At 35.9% G+C, this 14799-nt stretch overlaps 2 protein-coding genes across 4 annotated transcripts; one reads left to right on the top strand and one right to left on the bottom strand.

Moving 5' to 3' along the window:
• Positions 1 to 696: 696 nt before the first annotated feature.
• LOC110635812 (uncharacterized) lies at positions 697 to 6784 on the bottom strand. Its single transcript, XM_058142993.1, has 10 exons — positions 6188 to 6784; positions 5910 to 6092; positions 4688 to 4797; positions 4106 to 4174; positions 3791 to 3906; positions 3641 to 3695; positions 2801 to 2921; positions 2156 to 2203; positions 1811 to 1905; positions 697 to 1451 (listed from the first exon to the last, which is right to left on the bottom strand). The coding sequence occupies exons 2-10, from the start codon at positions 5995 to 5997 to the stop codon at positions 1350 to 1352; spliced, it is 804 nt and encodes a 267-aa protein (XP_057998976.1). The 5' UTR covers positions 5998 to 6092; positions 6188 to 6784; the 3' UTR covers positions 697 to 1349.
• A 2183-nt stretch (positions 6785 to 8967) lies between these two features.
• Positions 8968 to 14738, top strand: LOC110635847 (uncharacterized). 3 transcript variants are annotated; one of them, XM_058142986.1, is made up of 5 exons: positions 8971 to 9573; positions 9853 to 10287; positions 10629 to 10687; positions 13157 to 13227; positions 13533 to 14738. In XM_058142986.1, the coding sequence occupies exons 2-5, from the start codon at positions 9949 to 9951 to the stop codon at positions 13631 to 13633; spliced, it is 570 nt and encodes a 189-aa protein (XP_057998969.1). In that variant the 5' UTR covers positions 8971 to 9573; positions 9853 to 9948; the 3' UTR covers positions 13634 to 14738. The 3 variants fall into 3 exon arrangements, with proteins under 3 accessions (XP_057998968.1, XP_057998969.1, XP_057998967.1); XM_058142985.1 differs by lacking the exon at positions 13157 to 13227 and having other exon boundaries at positions 8968 to 9573; positions 9843 to 10287; positions 14053 to 14738; XM_058142984.1 differs by lacking the exon at positions 13157 to 13227 and having other exon boundaries at positions 8974 to 9573; positions 14053 to 14738.
• Positions 14739 to 14799: the final 61 nt, after the last annotated feature.

Raw genomic sequence — 14799 nt, 5'->3', positions numbered from 1 at the left:
ACATTGTTTGGAAGCCAAGAGGTTTTCCATGCACCCATTAGCCATTGGATAAAGAGCAAAGTGCGTTTGCTAGAAGTTAAAAGTTTACGCTTCGATACAATTTTAATTGTTTATTTCAAATTTTGAGTACCGAAGGATAATCTTTTAACGTTTTCTTCCCCCGAACTTTGGTTGAAATGCTTTGTCTTTTATTTTTTCTTCCCCCAAATTTTTTTTGCCCCTTTTCCTTGAACGTTTTTTCCCACCGAAATTCTAAACGGGTACAAATTATTCGCAATGATTTAGTGGAATCAAACTTCTTGTGTTAGATATGATTGCTTCTACCGGCCCTATCAAAGTTGCCATTCACTGGGATTAAAGGGGTTAACTATCCACTAGAACAGAAGTATTATATAGTCGAATGATGCAGTTCGCATGGACCGACAAAAGTTGACGTTTCCTTGGACTTTTCTTGCAGCTGAATTGGGCAGAGAAAGAAGAAACTTCAAGATCGACTTATTTCAATATCTGTTTGCCATTTCTATGCCACCTAGTAAAGATAATTAAGCAACTGCAAATACGTCTCGGCAGAAGGAATTATATTATTTAAAAAAAAAACTCGCTTTGCGTTGGATTTCTTTAAGACGGACCCTCAAAATGAGTGGCGACTGAAGGTCGCAATTCACATTATATTCAGTTTTGCAGCAAAATAGAAAATTGAAAAATAACATAAGGTTTTATAAACTGATAAAAGGCCCATACATGTCAGATGATGCATGTCATGATAAAGATCTGCAACAACAAATGCCATTCCATGTCTAGCGGTGAAGCCGATCTACGAGCTGCCAGAAAATTCAAGATCTCCAGCAATGCTCACCAGTTCCACAAGCAAAAAAAGAAAGAAAAGGCACTCAACAGGAAAGCGGGCCTGAATTCCACTTTCACTTGCAATAGACATAAACAATCCAACCTACCTACAATGATCTACAGGATCATGTGAGGGCACTGCAGACTTGGTCTTCCATATAATGCAACAAATGACCAACTGTATTTGGAACCTAAAATGCAATCACGCATACCCCAATGATTTCTCCTTAGAAACTCTGGATACTTTCTTCTTTCCTTTTCCCAGTACAAGAAACTTGAGAAACTCAACAACTCACTTCTTTGATTCAATGAGTTCGGCGTCATTGCTTCAAGCGAAGTTATGACAAGAACCATTATATCATGCATAAAACCATCTAACTAAAAGAGATAAAAAGAAGGCGGCTGCAATAACCTAAAAAAAAAAAAAGGAAAAAGAAAAACAGAATATGCCTGCTTCTGGCACAGATCTTGCTGTTACAACAGTTAACACTCCAACTGCTATCCTACCGTGTAAGAAGGCCATAAGATGGCAAGTCTTCTAGCCGTGTTATGTCTTCGAGTAGAAGCTCTCTTTCAAGCTGACGACGTGTGGATTTCATAACCGTCTATGGCAAAAAAAAATAATAATAAATAAATAAATAAAAGAAATGAATAGCACAATATAACCATCTAAAATTGTTCATAAGACTTGTCCGATATATAACATAGATATCTACTTCTCATCAGGAAGTGGCACATCCAGAAAAACCATTTTGGTGTGGCATTCCAAGGTCCTAGCTATTTACATGAACCAATAAGACTCCTCACACTTAAAAACTAGAATTAAGTTTGCATTTGTGATTCCAAGGAGTTGCTTCCAGATTCATTTCTCTGCAAAACTAGGACGCTTGCATGCAAAGAAGTTCATGGGAGTTTGCAAACCCTAACTTATTTCTATAAGAAACTTTATGATAAGAAGACATACATTGAAGTCCATATATGATGCTTGCATGGTAAGCCATTGATGGTCCATTAGCTTGAACGTGATGCAGTAGAGGAAGTCAAATGCTGATTCACTCTCTGTCAGGGCAAATAGCAAAGATATTTGAGTTAAAAGTTAGCTTGAAACAGATCATTTTTTAAGCAATTAAATGAAATAAGATTAATTGAATTATCCTGAAGGTGTACTTTCTAAAGTGAAGAGCTGCAAAATTTCTGCTTATGGAGTAGATAAAATAATACAGAAAGTATTAGAACATGAAATGATTTTCTTTTCTTTTTTAAATTTTTTCTCACAAAATTTCAAACAACACTAGGAGCTTAATAGTACCTGCTAGGAACTTCAAAAAAGTTGCTCCAACCATTGATCGTGGCTTGACTGTAGATTGAAACACACAGTTCAAAATCCAGCAAATTTTGTTTCAGCACAATACTATGCTATGGATAAGCATGAATGTTAAGTAATGCCAATGGCTTTGTAGATTTAAAACAATTTATTCGTGGTTTGGCTGGCCATAGATTTTTCTCTTTTTTCATAATTGTTTTTAGTGCATGGGAATTTTTTTAAGGGGATGCCAAGAATTGAACCTCTTATCTTTTTGCACTATAAGGTAGACACTCGACTACTTACCCAAGGCTGATAGCTTTATATATGTATGTAAGTGTAATATGACAACATGCCAAAAGTTTAAGCCACATAAATCCCAAGCAAGCCAATAAAAGAAGTATCAGGAAAATTAAGAAGCCTCATTTGAAGATCTAGAAAGCAGAATATGATATCGAATCACATGCAAACAATTCTATAGTACATCCATATGTTTTCCCTCTTCTGAAGGATCTAAAAGACAATCATTAAAGTCAAAGATGGAAAACCATGGAACAGATATAGCAACAGAAGCAACAAAAATTTTGACCAGACATTGGTGGGTTGTGGATATAAATAGAACAATGAGCTTCTGTTGTTTCAAGAAATAACCTGCTTCAAGATCAAGCATCTGAATGAGCATGAATGTGATGTTGACACCAGCTACAGCAAATGGGTATTCCCATACTGACCGATCACCTTCTCGCTTTTGAAGAAGATCCTGGAAGGACTTCTGCATTAAAAGGTCAAGCAAACTGAAAATTTATTCAACTTCAAAGTGAAATTTTTTGCACAGGAATACAACTGTTACAAGAGGAAAATAGTGACACAAACATGAATGCAAAACTGTATTATGTATATTTCTTCAGAAGCAAACACAGGCACATGTGATAACAAATAATGATGTATCTTAAAAGAACCAAGCATCGTTGCATATATTATAAACACAGATGAGCCAAATAGTGTTCACAATCCTTTCCATCATGTCAGCAGCAGCTGAACCACCCACTGCAGCCATTCACAAGAAGGCCAAAAGATTAATAGGAAACACTGTCTACTATATGCAGCACCCTCAATGAGTTGCATATTTATGCTCTCTCATGCAATTTGGGACACAAAAATAGTGTCTTCAAGTTATTTATCATTTTATTAGCTATTGTACTTTACAAGACATTCAATCAAGAGCAGACATATACTCACACATGCAATTTGGAAAGATGGCCCAGGAACACAAAGAAAATACTTTCTAAACTAGCACAATTCTTCAACTGGTTGATTATTTTACTATTAATTCAACCAAATAATTTAAACCATTAGATTATCTAATGCAGAAGAGTTTACCAAGCATCTTATCCAAATGAGGGAAAACAAGGGATTAAAATTTAAAATATTATAAAGAAGAATGAGTGGGACTGAGAGAGTGTGAGCTAATGAAAGGTGTGAAAACCGCACCGGAAAATTTCTAGCAAAGAACAACAAGTTCTCCAATGATATAAAACCACCACCCCTGCAAGAAAAATCCAGATATCATACACGTAAAAAGCAATAATAGAGGAAAAAATGGGAGCAACCATGGAATTAACAAAGGTTTCACTGACTTACCTAAAATCTGTTGATGGATCCTTCCCTTGCCAGCCCATTTCCTTCCACTGCTCAGATATCAAACCACAAAGTTCTTCTTCAGGAAAGGCGGCATTCCATAGAGCCCTCAAGGCTTCCTAGAGTAAATGCAGCAATAGTACATACTGGTAAGAACAGAGAGCTTTCACACTTCAAAAATATAGTCTAATTATGAGTTATGTGCCTTGAAAAATATGACAAAATCCAGCAAACAAGATATTTATTGGGTATATGGACACTATTTGCCATCACATTCAAAAAGTTAAATTAGAACTTCTGCAGTAGTCATACTTGTACCTGATGCTCAGGGATTGAACTATCATAGGCAACATCTATGCGACTTTGTAACTTCTGCAAGCATTCCTCCTGATAATACACATAACAAATAGAAAAAAATAACTGAAATGACACAATTTGTAAATCACAACCTTTAGAAGAAAGGATCTGCTAGCATTCCCCTTGGCAATCCACATAAGAAATAGAAACAATAATTGAATTGACACAATTTTCAAATCACAACTCTAGAAGAAAGAAGATACTGGCAAAGGATAATGTAAAGATAGAAGGGTGTAGCTTCAATAATTCTCATGCAACACAATGAGCCAAGAAGTTGTGAGAGAGAGAGAGAGAGAGAGAGAGAGAGAGAGAGGGAGAAAGAAAATAGAAAAATTAACAAAAATCTTACGTAAAACCACAAAAGGTAAAGATTTAATAGTACTGCTGATTGAATCCAGTAAATTATAGATATTGTAGGAATGAGAAGTTAAAGAAATAACTGCTCCAGGTGAAAGTATCTCCAAGTCAGGTTCTTTGTCCTACGGCATTGGGCCTTGCAGGAAAGCATAAAAACTGCAAATTAATAATATCACATAGGAGCACCTGGGCAGGGGTTAAATCAAATGAAGGGCGAGCATCATTCTCTCGTCTCTGTGCACACACACAAGAAAGACCACGACCAAGCCATGCTGCTGATCCTGCTACAACCTCAGCTGTAACAAAATAAAACCTCATACTAATGAAAACAAAGTTCTTAAATGATCTATTATGTTAGATGGAAACAAGAAAAAAGTATTTATATTGTTTAATATTGAATAAATTTATTAATTCTGCACGTAAGTAGAAGAAAAGCAATAAGGAGCATGCTTGGCGTTCGATTCTCATGTGCAAGTGCCTACGAAATTCCAAACAAAGGAATGCAAGCCTGCAAGTACAAGACCCTTAGAAAAAATAAACTAAAGATCCAACAATCTTTCTACAGAACCATATTAACACAACAAAAAGTGCAAAAAAAAATATATATATTTTTTAGTACAAGTTATGACTAGAAATTAATATGAATGACAACCTAGCCAGGAAAAATGTGAGAGCAGTGAGACATCCAACACAGCCATAATAAAGTGCACTTAAGTCCTTCATCCAGATTCCAGACAATGTCAGAAAAGAACTTATGGTATACAAATTTATGCCATTAAATTAATGAATGACTACAATTTTCTCCAATTATACAAACTGAAATTTTTGCACATTATAAAGGCACGCTCAGCCCATAAAACGGCCTTGCTATCCTATTACTTCTTGACCATTTGGACAATCACGTTCCTACTTAAGGTGTGTGGAAATGCATAAAGAGATAGAATGATGCATATAAATTAACAACTATTAGCAGGAATAAAAACATCTCTGCATATACCAGCCAGGAAATCAGAACGTGACTATTTCTAGTTCTCAAGTTGAAACATATGAAATTCTAACCAAAAGTTTTTCTTAGAAGAAAATACCAAATAGTATAAATTCATATTTACAACAAGCTCATCAACCAAAATAAAATTAATGAATGGTAGAAGTTAGTATTTGCAACAAGCTCACTTATCAAAACAGTTTTGTACATCAGCACACGTTAAGCTAGCCTGAAAGTCATTGTTAGTATAACCTAATCATACATGGCCATATCTCAAATCACGTATTTGATGTTCAAAAGAAACGGCGAAAATCATACGCCAGGAAGCGACAGAGGATAACAAGTTTTTGACACAAAAAAAAAAAAAAACGGAAGTTTCTACAGAGTTTTAGAGATAAAATACAGAGGAATTCAAAACATTACCAGACGTTGAATGGCAGGTGTTGCTACCTCGTTCGAGACCTTGAGATATCCTCCTGACAGCAACAAATGACCCACCTCTGTCATCCATATCCCCCTCTTCTGTCCCTCTCTATCTCTCGTCAATCCTAGAATTCACATGCCCATCTCACAAACCCTAAATAATTCCTCCTCCACAATCCACGACTAAAAGGAGCAGGAAAACGAAGCCTAATCAGAAAAAAATAATTAAAAAAAAAAAACTTACGCATTCGAAATTCATCGAAACTATAAAATCTGACCTAAATAGTACCGAAACCCCCAGTAGGTCGTTCTCGAACAACCCAGAATACGAAATGCCGTCCGAATCAGTAAAAATACCGGATCGGAATCAGCAAGAACTGATTCGAAACTCAAAATACCAAAAAATAGGAAGAACTGAGAACGAGCAACACTAGTTATTTGTTTCAATTAACCATAAAAAGAAAAAACAGTTCGATTAGTGCCAGACACTGAACCAAATGCCTAAAAAATATGAAAAATCAAAATGGAGCTGAGGTTACTGACGAAGTCATTCCTAGAAGAATGAAGAAAAAAAAAAACTGTTGAAAGAAATGTAGAAAGATCAACGCAGAATAATAGGAAACAAAAAATAAAAGCTAGGGTTTGAAGACCTAAAAAAGGGAGTCCATGGGAAGTTACAGAGAGAACAGACAGTTTGTCTGTGAGTTTCTCTGGATTATTTCCTTCTGTTTGGAGGTTAGTTTAGCGACGAAGCCAATATTTTAGAGAGAATATGGAGGGAAAAAAAAAATAAAAAAGGAATCCAAACAACGAAATAAATGCTTTATTGAATCTTTCGGTCTAAATTTATTTATTTTATTTTAATTTCTTAAAGTTTGTTGCTGGTAACGGATTTGGTCATGGACGGCGTTGATGGATTGTGCTTTAAACAAAAGGCAAACAGCAAGAAACAGGTACTCAGGTCAGGTCACAGCGGCAATTCCCGCAATTGCACGAAGGGTAACCGTCAGCCGCTTAGGGTAATTCTGTAATCCGATAACGGAAAATAAAAAATTTATGTTATATTTTCTTTATAAGTTTTTTTAATAATAAAGTAATAAAATTGAATAAAATAAAAAAATTACTTTTTTTAAAATAAATTAATATAATATAATGAAGATGATAACTTTTTATTAGTTAAGGTTTAATAAAGTAATTATAAAATAATTATAGCTTAAAATTATCAAATGAAATTGTTATATCATTGAAAAGAGAAGAAAATTAGAAAAAGTGAAATGAAAAACAGAAAATTGAAAGCAGAAGTAAGTGAGAAGACGAAATTGACCTTCTGAAAAAGGGCGAAAAAGGTCACATGGGATGCTTACCAAACGTGGACCACGGCCCACGGGCATTAGGATTGGATAGAGAGAGTTCATTTAAATGAGGACCCACAGCAACATCATGTGTACTCGCTCACTCGCGATAATATCTCCCAATCAGAGTGATGGTCCACACGCATGGCTCTCTTTCTTTCAACAAAAGCATGAAGCTGTGGTCAACTTTACGTGGGTGTGATGTGAATTTTTTGCCTAATTACTCTTTATCTTCCTTTTAAAAAGTCCCTCCGCCTTTTTCTTTGTTTATTACACGTGTCCCCCCAAAATTTAATTAATTTTCTGAGTCAACTTCTTTTTTTCAAAAAAAAAAAAAAACCAAAGTTTAGGTTTGATGATTTTGGTTCCAACCAAGCATATGGCTCAGTGATGGATGAGATTTTGGTTGACAGAGGAAAGGGCTATTGGTCATGGACACCAACTTTATGGTCGCCATGACCAGCCAAACAAAGATATAGAAAATCTTATGTAAAATGACAATTTAACTAATGAAAGATATGTAAATAATAGTGCACCTTATAAAATTATAGCTAATCATTAACTATATAGTTTTATTTTTTTTAATTTTAAAATAATATTTTATATAAATGTAAGAATTAAATTCATATATGTATATCTTCCTCTAATTAAATTAAGAAAAAATACATGGAATCAATTTATTGATTAATTACTTAATTGGCAGACCACAAAAGTAAGTATATTGGTTTTGGATATATATAGTCTAATCACTGCAAGCTGTGAATTATTCTGGAGCTAGTTAATTAATTACTTTGCCCTACCTACTTGCTTTTATATATATCATTAGCTTTTTCTTTTCCGAGTTTCATATAGAATGATAGAGGCTTAAATCACAATAATAATTAATTAAATAGCTCTATTTTAGAGACTTAAACTTTGTTATATCCGAGACGGCATAGAAATACTAAGTTTTGGGTTAGCGTTATGGAACCAGGTGGAAGGAAGGAAGATCGTGATTTAGGTATAGATGGAGTCAATATGTAGACGTGGCACTGATGTAGAGCCTACAAATATAAATATTTTAATGAATCCTAATTCCTAAGCGAAATATAATATTAAATGACGTGAAGAGCAGTGTCGAAGAGTGCAACAACATGGCGTTCATTGCTTATAGACAGACCGTCATATTTAGGAAAGCTTGATGAATAAAATCTTACAGGCTGAGGTTTGGTTTTGTTCAAATCGCCTAATTTTTAAAAAAGTGAATTTTTTAGGAAGAAAAGGACGGGACGACCTGAATGCCAATAACATCATATGGATAGGCTGTGCTTTTGGACTCATGTAGGCCCATAATTAAGGCAAATCATTTGTTGTGGACAAGAGAAGAGAAGAGAAGAGGAAAGTTAGGTGAACCAAGTCTCAACTCTTGATACTCCAACTCGTTCACATATGGCCTGCCCGTGGATGTCTTTTGCTTTCAACCTTTTTTCTTTCTGGGAAAATATTCATGTCACAATTTCACACATTATTTCATTTATTAATGAAAGTTTTACTTGCTTAGCCCTACATAGTGGGAAAATTATAGCTAGGACTAGAGGCATAACTTTATATACATATATATATATATATATATATATATATATATATATATATATATATAATTACCCCTGTCTCTCTGAAAGATACTTAAACTCAAAGCCTCACAATTGTCAACCGAAATAATTGAACTCTATGGAGGCATAACTTGATATTACTTAAAGAAACCATAATGTATTTTTTGTTCAAGAACCAAGATTTTCAAAAACTAATAAATCTTAAAGGCCCAAGCTTTTCTTGTGAGCCCACATACAAATAATTGTAGGCCTGAATTAGCCACCTTCCCCTAGTCTAGAACTAGAAGAATCTAAATTCTATCATCTCAAAAGTTTGTTAATTTTGTTTGAAGCTCGAAGAAGATTCAGTCTCCATGTCTTTACCTCTGCAAGGCCTCTTTCGTCTCCGATCATCGACTAGGGTTTCACCACACCTTCGAATCCACGCTTTCCAGAAGAAGTCTTGCACTTGCCTCTAATTTTCATAAACTCAATTCTAGAAGTCTCACAACCCTATGCCAGAACAAACCCCGCCACCGCCAAAATTTAAATCCCAAAAAGGGAGTGAAAGTGAAGGGAGAAAAGGAAAATGTGTGGAGCATTGACAATGATACGGCCAAAGCCGCTGCGGAGAAAGAAAAGGGGACAGCCAAGCATAGGAGGAGGAAGCGGAACAGAAGTGGAAGAATCATGGTCTCTGGTGCTATGCTAATGGAGGTTGAGACTGTTCTCCAAACTCAGGTATGTCCAATTTTATTTCTCTTTATAGTTATGTTAGTTTGGTTGAAATTGTAAAGAAAGGCAATGGGAAAATGCTTCAATTTTGGCTCGCGGAAAGAATGTGAAGTTTTGCTGAGCGTTCTGTTGCGTTTGGGACATGTGCTTTATTCATTTCTTTTTTTTTTTTTTTTATTTGAGAGAGCACTTTCTTATACTTCATTTAAATGTACACATGATATTCCTTTTATCTAATCTCAGAAGTGATGATAGAACTGAACTGATACCGATAGTTTGTCTCAGGAAACTGTAATAAGACCAGTATGGAATACATTTGCAAGTAGTGTAAGTGGGATATGGAAAGGGGTGGGAGCAGTATTTTGACCCATCACTGCCGAAATGGAACCCATTGAAATCGGAAGCAGGGACGAACATTTATATGACTGCTACACTCTTTCTCACATCGAAGCAGTGCCATCCCCATCTGAAGGACAGACATCGCAGATCCAAAGGAAGATAAAATGGGTGACTTTAAATCCTTATGGTGAAGTGCTGCAGCATGTTGGCAGTAATAGAATTAAAGAACACAAAGATGGGAATGTATCTTTACCCCAAAACCACATGGATGATGTTGTTACAAGTCATATTTTGTCTGATTTCGAGTCTTTTGACTTTGAACTAAGTGATTTACTGGAAGAAGATGTCATGGGTATTGAGCCGGGTCTTGTTTTCTTTGAGGTATGATCTGCCTGAGCCAAGCTCATTTAGCATAGAAAATTGGGAGAAAGTGATGACATTGTAGCATGCAGGGACGAGAGAAGTGAATTTTGTGTGCGTGTATAGCTTTCTAATCCATTCCCATGAGAGTTTACTTATTTAGTTGTTTATTTATGTTTACATGAATATATTTTTTATTAACAGTCATTTTATCTGAGAGCAATTAGAGGAGTTAAAACAATTTCATGTTTCTAGTTTTGGTCCATGGTCATTTCACTAGTAACTGTTTTCAAATGTATATCGCTATTTATTTTCTGATCAATGAGATCAATAATATACTGATATTGTTAATGAATTGGCAGGATGGATCGTATTCTAGGGGTCCAGTCAATATTCAGGTTGTTGATGTTGATGATTCCAAGTATTATCTTACTCCAACTTTTAAATTTCAACAAGTTCAGCATGATATGTTAGTGCTATGAAGCAATTTTAACATGACAGACCAGTTGTTTAGCTTCTTCTCTTAAATTAGGGAAAGTGGTTACAGGTTTCTTGATGTTTTCCTGCTTAGTGTTTGGTTAAAGGTTGCCAGACTCCATATTGTTCATACCATAGAATTCGATAAAGGGGGATCAAACATACAGATTGTAACAATCTAAAATTTTTAAATTTTAAATAAAATAAAAAAGAAATATTATGTTATTAATATTATAGAATTTATTTGAATTGATTTTAAAATAAAGGAAGATAATAATAATAAATAAAGTAATAATAAATAATTTAATTAAAGTTAATTTATTAACTGAGAATAAAATAATTAAATTTTCCTATATTATATATATTTTATCATTTTTAGAATTTTAGTAAACTTTAACATAATAAAATAATTTTGGACCTAGTTGTAAACCTTTAAGAAGTTGAGGGACTAATAGTATAATTAGAAATTTAAAAAAAAAAAAAACCCATAAATTTAAAACGCAGTAGCCCCCCCCCCCCCCCACCCCCCCACTCTCTCTCCCTGACTCCACTCTCCCCCTCACTTTCTCCCTCCAAGCCCCCTCCCCCTCCCCCATCATTTCCATCCCACGGCCAAGATCTGCAGGCAAGGTACCTTCCCCATGTCGAGCAACCACCGGATGAATGGCAGAGGCAGAGAGAAGAAGAGAGGAAAGAGAGGAGAGAGAGAGAGAGAGAGAGAGAGAGAGAGAGAGAGAGAGAGAGAGAGAGAGAGAGCGCAATAGGGGCCCGACTTTGTGGCGTCGCCCCGGCCGACTCCGGCAGCCATTCCAGGTGATTTCAAGTGCCACGAACACTCCCAAGATGATGAACTTTCAGATGAGACCAGTGGCACCCAGTTTGGTGGCCGGAGGAAAGAGAACCGGCGAGAGAAAGTTGGAAGAAAATCATATTGGTTTCTCGGTTTTCGATCACTTTTTCGGTGATCCGACCGTCGGATCGGAAATCTGAGGCCATCGATGGACTTAGGACGACGAGATCTTCGAGGTAGGACTGGTCCCGCTCTGATTGGACACCATTTGAAAAAAACGATAATCGGACGGTCCAGATTGTTTGGTGAGATTTTCGAACTTTTTCAATTTTTAAAATTTAAAAATAATTTTATGATAATTATTAACAAAATTTGGACTTAATTTAGGTACAATCGGATCGAGGATAGCTCACCGGCGTTTGGACCGCATTTTTAGCCAGATCCGGCAGCCCGTCTCAGAACGTGGTCAATATTATAGTCAATCTTAGTATTTTCAGGCGTTTTGGACGCGTTCCAGGTGTCAGAATTGGCATAGGTAAAACCAAACTCCAAATTGCTCATTTTCGGCTAATACCGATTTAGAATAAAATTCATAAAATATTCGTGGATGATCATAAAATTATAATTCCTTTTGCAATAGCCTTATAATATTATTAAGGATCGCGGGGCAAAACTTTAGAATTTTTAGAGCTCGTTTGGTTAGTTTTTGAAAAAGGGCTAGTTATATGGGCTAAATTGTAATTTTTCAAATTGTGGTCGTCGACTGTTGGGTGGGCCCAGGAGGGGCCTTGTAATGTGATTGAGTTGCGATTGTGAGATTTATGGATATAGAAGTGTATTCTGAACTCTTTTGTAGGTTTGGTAGGTCCCAAGTATAAGGGTAGGTCCCAAGTATAAGGGAAATTCTGTCAAATTTTCGGCATGAATTAGACTTTCTGTTGTCTCTTTAGAGTTTTATTTTGACTTAGTACTAATAAATTTATAATTTAATTATTAGGTGATCGATGTCGGCTATTTTCCTCCATCCAGCAGCCACAATAGTCCTCGTTGTACTATGAGTAAAATATTAATTTTAATTGTAATTTCGATATTATTATATGTTCAAGCATGCTCATGCATCACTTATATGTATGTATCTATATAGTTAAACACTAGGCACATTTTACATTGCATTCATAAATGTTGAAGTGTCATGGATGTTGTTTGTGGTAATTTGGAGTAGTGTGTATGCGTTGGCGTGCGTGTGGTATAGTGTTGGATATGGACAGGACGGGTAGACACGGCTTGAGATCTTCGCTGAGACCCTGTCGTTCAGGGTAGACACGGCTTGAGATCTTCGCTGGGACCCTGTGTTTGGTTTATTAAGCGAAAGTCCGGCTTAAGATCTTCGCTAGCAGAGGTTGGATTAAGAGGGCTGTATAGGGGATCAGCTCTCATATATGTATGGTTTAACATTATCGGGTGTGTGAGTGCTCCAAATTACCTTTTTGCTATTATGATATGAAATTTATGACGATATTGCATTTCACTCTACAGGGTGCATTAGCTTTAGATAGATTATGGTTAAAATTGATATTTTACTCTCTGAGTTGAACGCTCGCTCCTCTTCACCTATTTTTTCAGGCTACAAGAGGAGACCTTTTTCAGAATAACCTGTTCCTTTCCTCGCAAGTTATGGAGAAAATTACTTAACTGTATTATTATTGTCTAATTTTGTAATTTAGAACTCCGCATGTACTAGTAGTAGCATTAATCATGTCAGGGACTGCATGAATTTAAGTTTTTGTATTAACAAATGAAAATTTTTTATGAATTTTAAATAGTTTGTAAATGATGTAACAGGGTTGAGCTGGGCTCCCCTAATTTTAGTTTCTGATAACTACTGGACTAAATTGGCCCGAAATAAAATTATAACAGTTAATTTAAATTATTTTTTATGTATATTGGGCCTAAATTATGGGTCTAGTCATTGGTTAAGAAATAGTTAGGCTTATTACAGGTCTCGGAGGCTTTAGGCTAGCCCAGGTCCTAGTACCGGTCCGGCCCATAGATTGGGTCGTGACACAGATAATGAGAGTTGCTGTTTACGAAGAACGGTGAGTCAATCCAGCAAATAGCCGGGATCAAAGATACTTGATGCTTTATTTCCATTTATTATTAATGCAGTTTCACAATGCTCAGTACCCATGTGTCTATTAAAAGGGTTTATTTTCATATTCTCTTGGGCTTTTGGGTTAAAGTTGTAAAGAAGTAAAGGAGGGAAAAATCTCGCCAATTTCCCCCTGGTTATCTAGGATTTACATTCTGCTTTTTTACTTCCACACATTTCCTTGTTCTACTTCTCATAGTTCCGTATATAGGAAATTTTATATATATTTTTTCTCTCTAGTTTCTTGTATGTCTTCCAGCGTTCCAGCCAAAAAGATGAGAGAGTTTATGCCTTCTACTGCTGTCTAATATTATGCCTGATATGATGTGAACAGTGATCTGGAATTTAGTCTAAAGCCATTTTCTCACAGGAAACATATCCAGCCTTTGAAGCTGACGGGGTCGTGGAAAGTTTTTGAGGTGAATGCTACTCCAGTATTTGGAGATGAGATGGTAAGTGGGGACAGCATCAGTGCCCCATACGTGTACTTTTGTACAGAAACCTTGAAAAAGAGGAGCTTGCCTGAAAATCCAATCTACTTTGGGGAGGAGGAGATAATAGACATGTAGGATGTGACTCTCCTTTGGCTGCCAGATGGTGCCTCAGGATATGTTGATGTTGGCAAGGATGGCATCCTTTGCATTGGAGTTGGATGGTACTCGGACGAGGGAACCAAACTTGTTATGGAAAGGGATTATGGATTGGATGGGATGCTCAAGGAAGTTCGGTTGAAATCTGAGGTAAAAAGGTGGTGGTCTGATCCACACCTTGTGTAAAATTTCACTTGTTATTTTGTTGGTCTGTTAAATATGAAAGGCTTCATTTGTGTACTCGTTGGCCGAAGAAGCATTGCATGCAACATTCAAGATCTAATCCACACATGATTGAGAGATATTCCAATAGGGTCTGAGAAGTGTACAGTTTATCATTTTTAGCAAGCAAATCCTCTCATCTACCTGGAATACTAGTTTGTACAATTCAAGGTTACTGCAGTTTGTTCGATATTCATTAGAGCTTCTTGAAAGAGTAGCATTCAAAAAAATCCATTAGAAGAAACGAAGGTAGGCTCATTTTATTCGGAAGGTTGAGCTTAAATTTCCTAGTTTAGCACTCTGTT

The sequence above is a fragment of the Hevea brasiliensis genome, chromosome 2, assembly GCF_030052815.1.
Source record: "Hevea brasiliensis isolate MT/VB/25A 57/8 chromosome 2, ASM3005281v1, whole genome shotgun sequence".
NCBI lineage: Eukaryota > Viridiplantae > Streptophyta > Magnoliopsida > Malpighiales > Euphorbiaceae > Hevea > Hevea brasiliensis.
This window is presented reverse-complemented; position numbering and strand designations above follow the sequence as displayed.

Coding starts and splice junctions, on each gene's coding strand:
- LOC110635812 (XM_058142993.1), bottom strand. CDS start 5,997: ATGGATGACAGAGGTGGGTCATTTGTTGCTGTCAGGAGGATATCTCAA. Junction 2,204..2,800: donor GATGCTTGATCTTGAAGCAG/GTTATTTCTTGA, acceptor TTCAATCTACAG/TCAAGCCACGATCAATGGTT. Junction 1,906..2,155: donor TTTTTTGAAGTTCCTAGCAG/GTACTATTAAGC, acceptor TTGCCCTGACAG/AGAGTGAATCAGCATTTGAC.
- LOC110635847 (XM_058142985.1), top strand. CDS start 9,949: ATGGAACCCATTGAAATCGGAAGCAGGGACGAACATTTATATGACTGC. Junction 10,288..10,628: donor CGGGTCTTGTTTTCTTTGAG/GTATGATCTGCC, acceptor ATGAATTGGCAG/GATGGATCGTATTCTAGGGG. Junction 10,688..14,052: donor GTTGATGTTGATGATTCCAA/GTATTATCTTAC, acceptor ATTTTCTCACAG/GAAACATATCCAGCCTTTGA.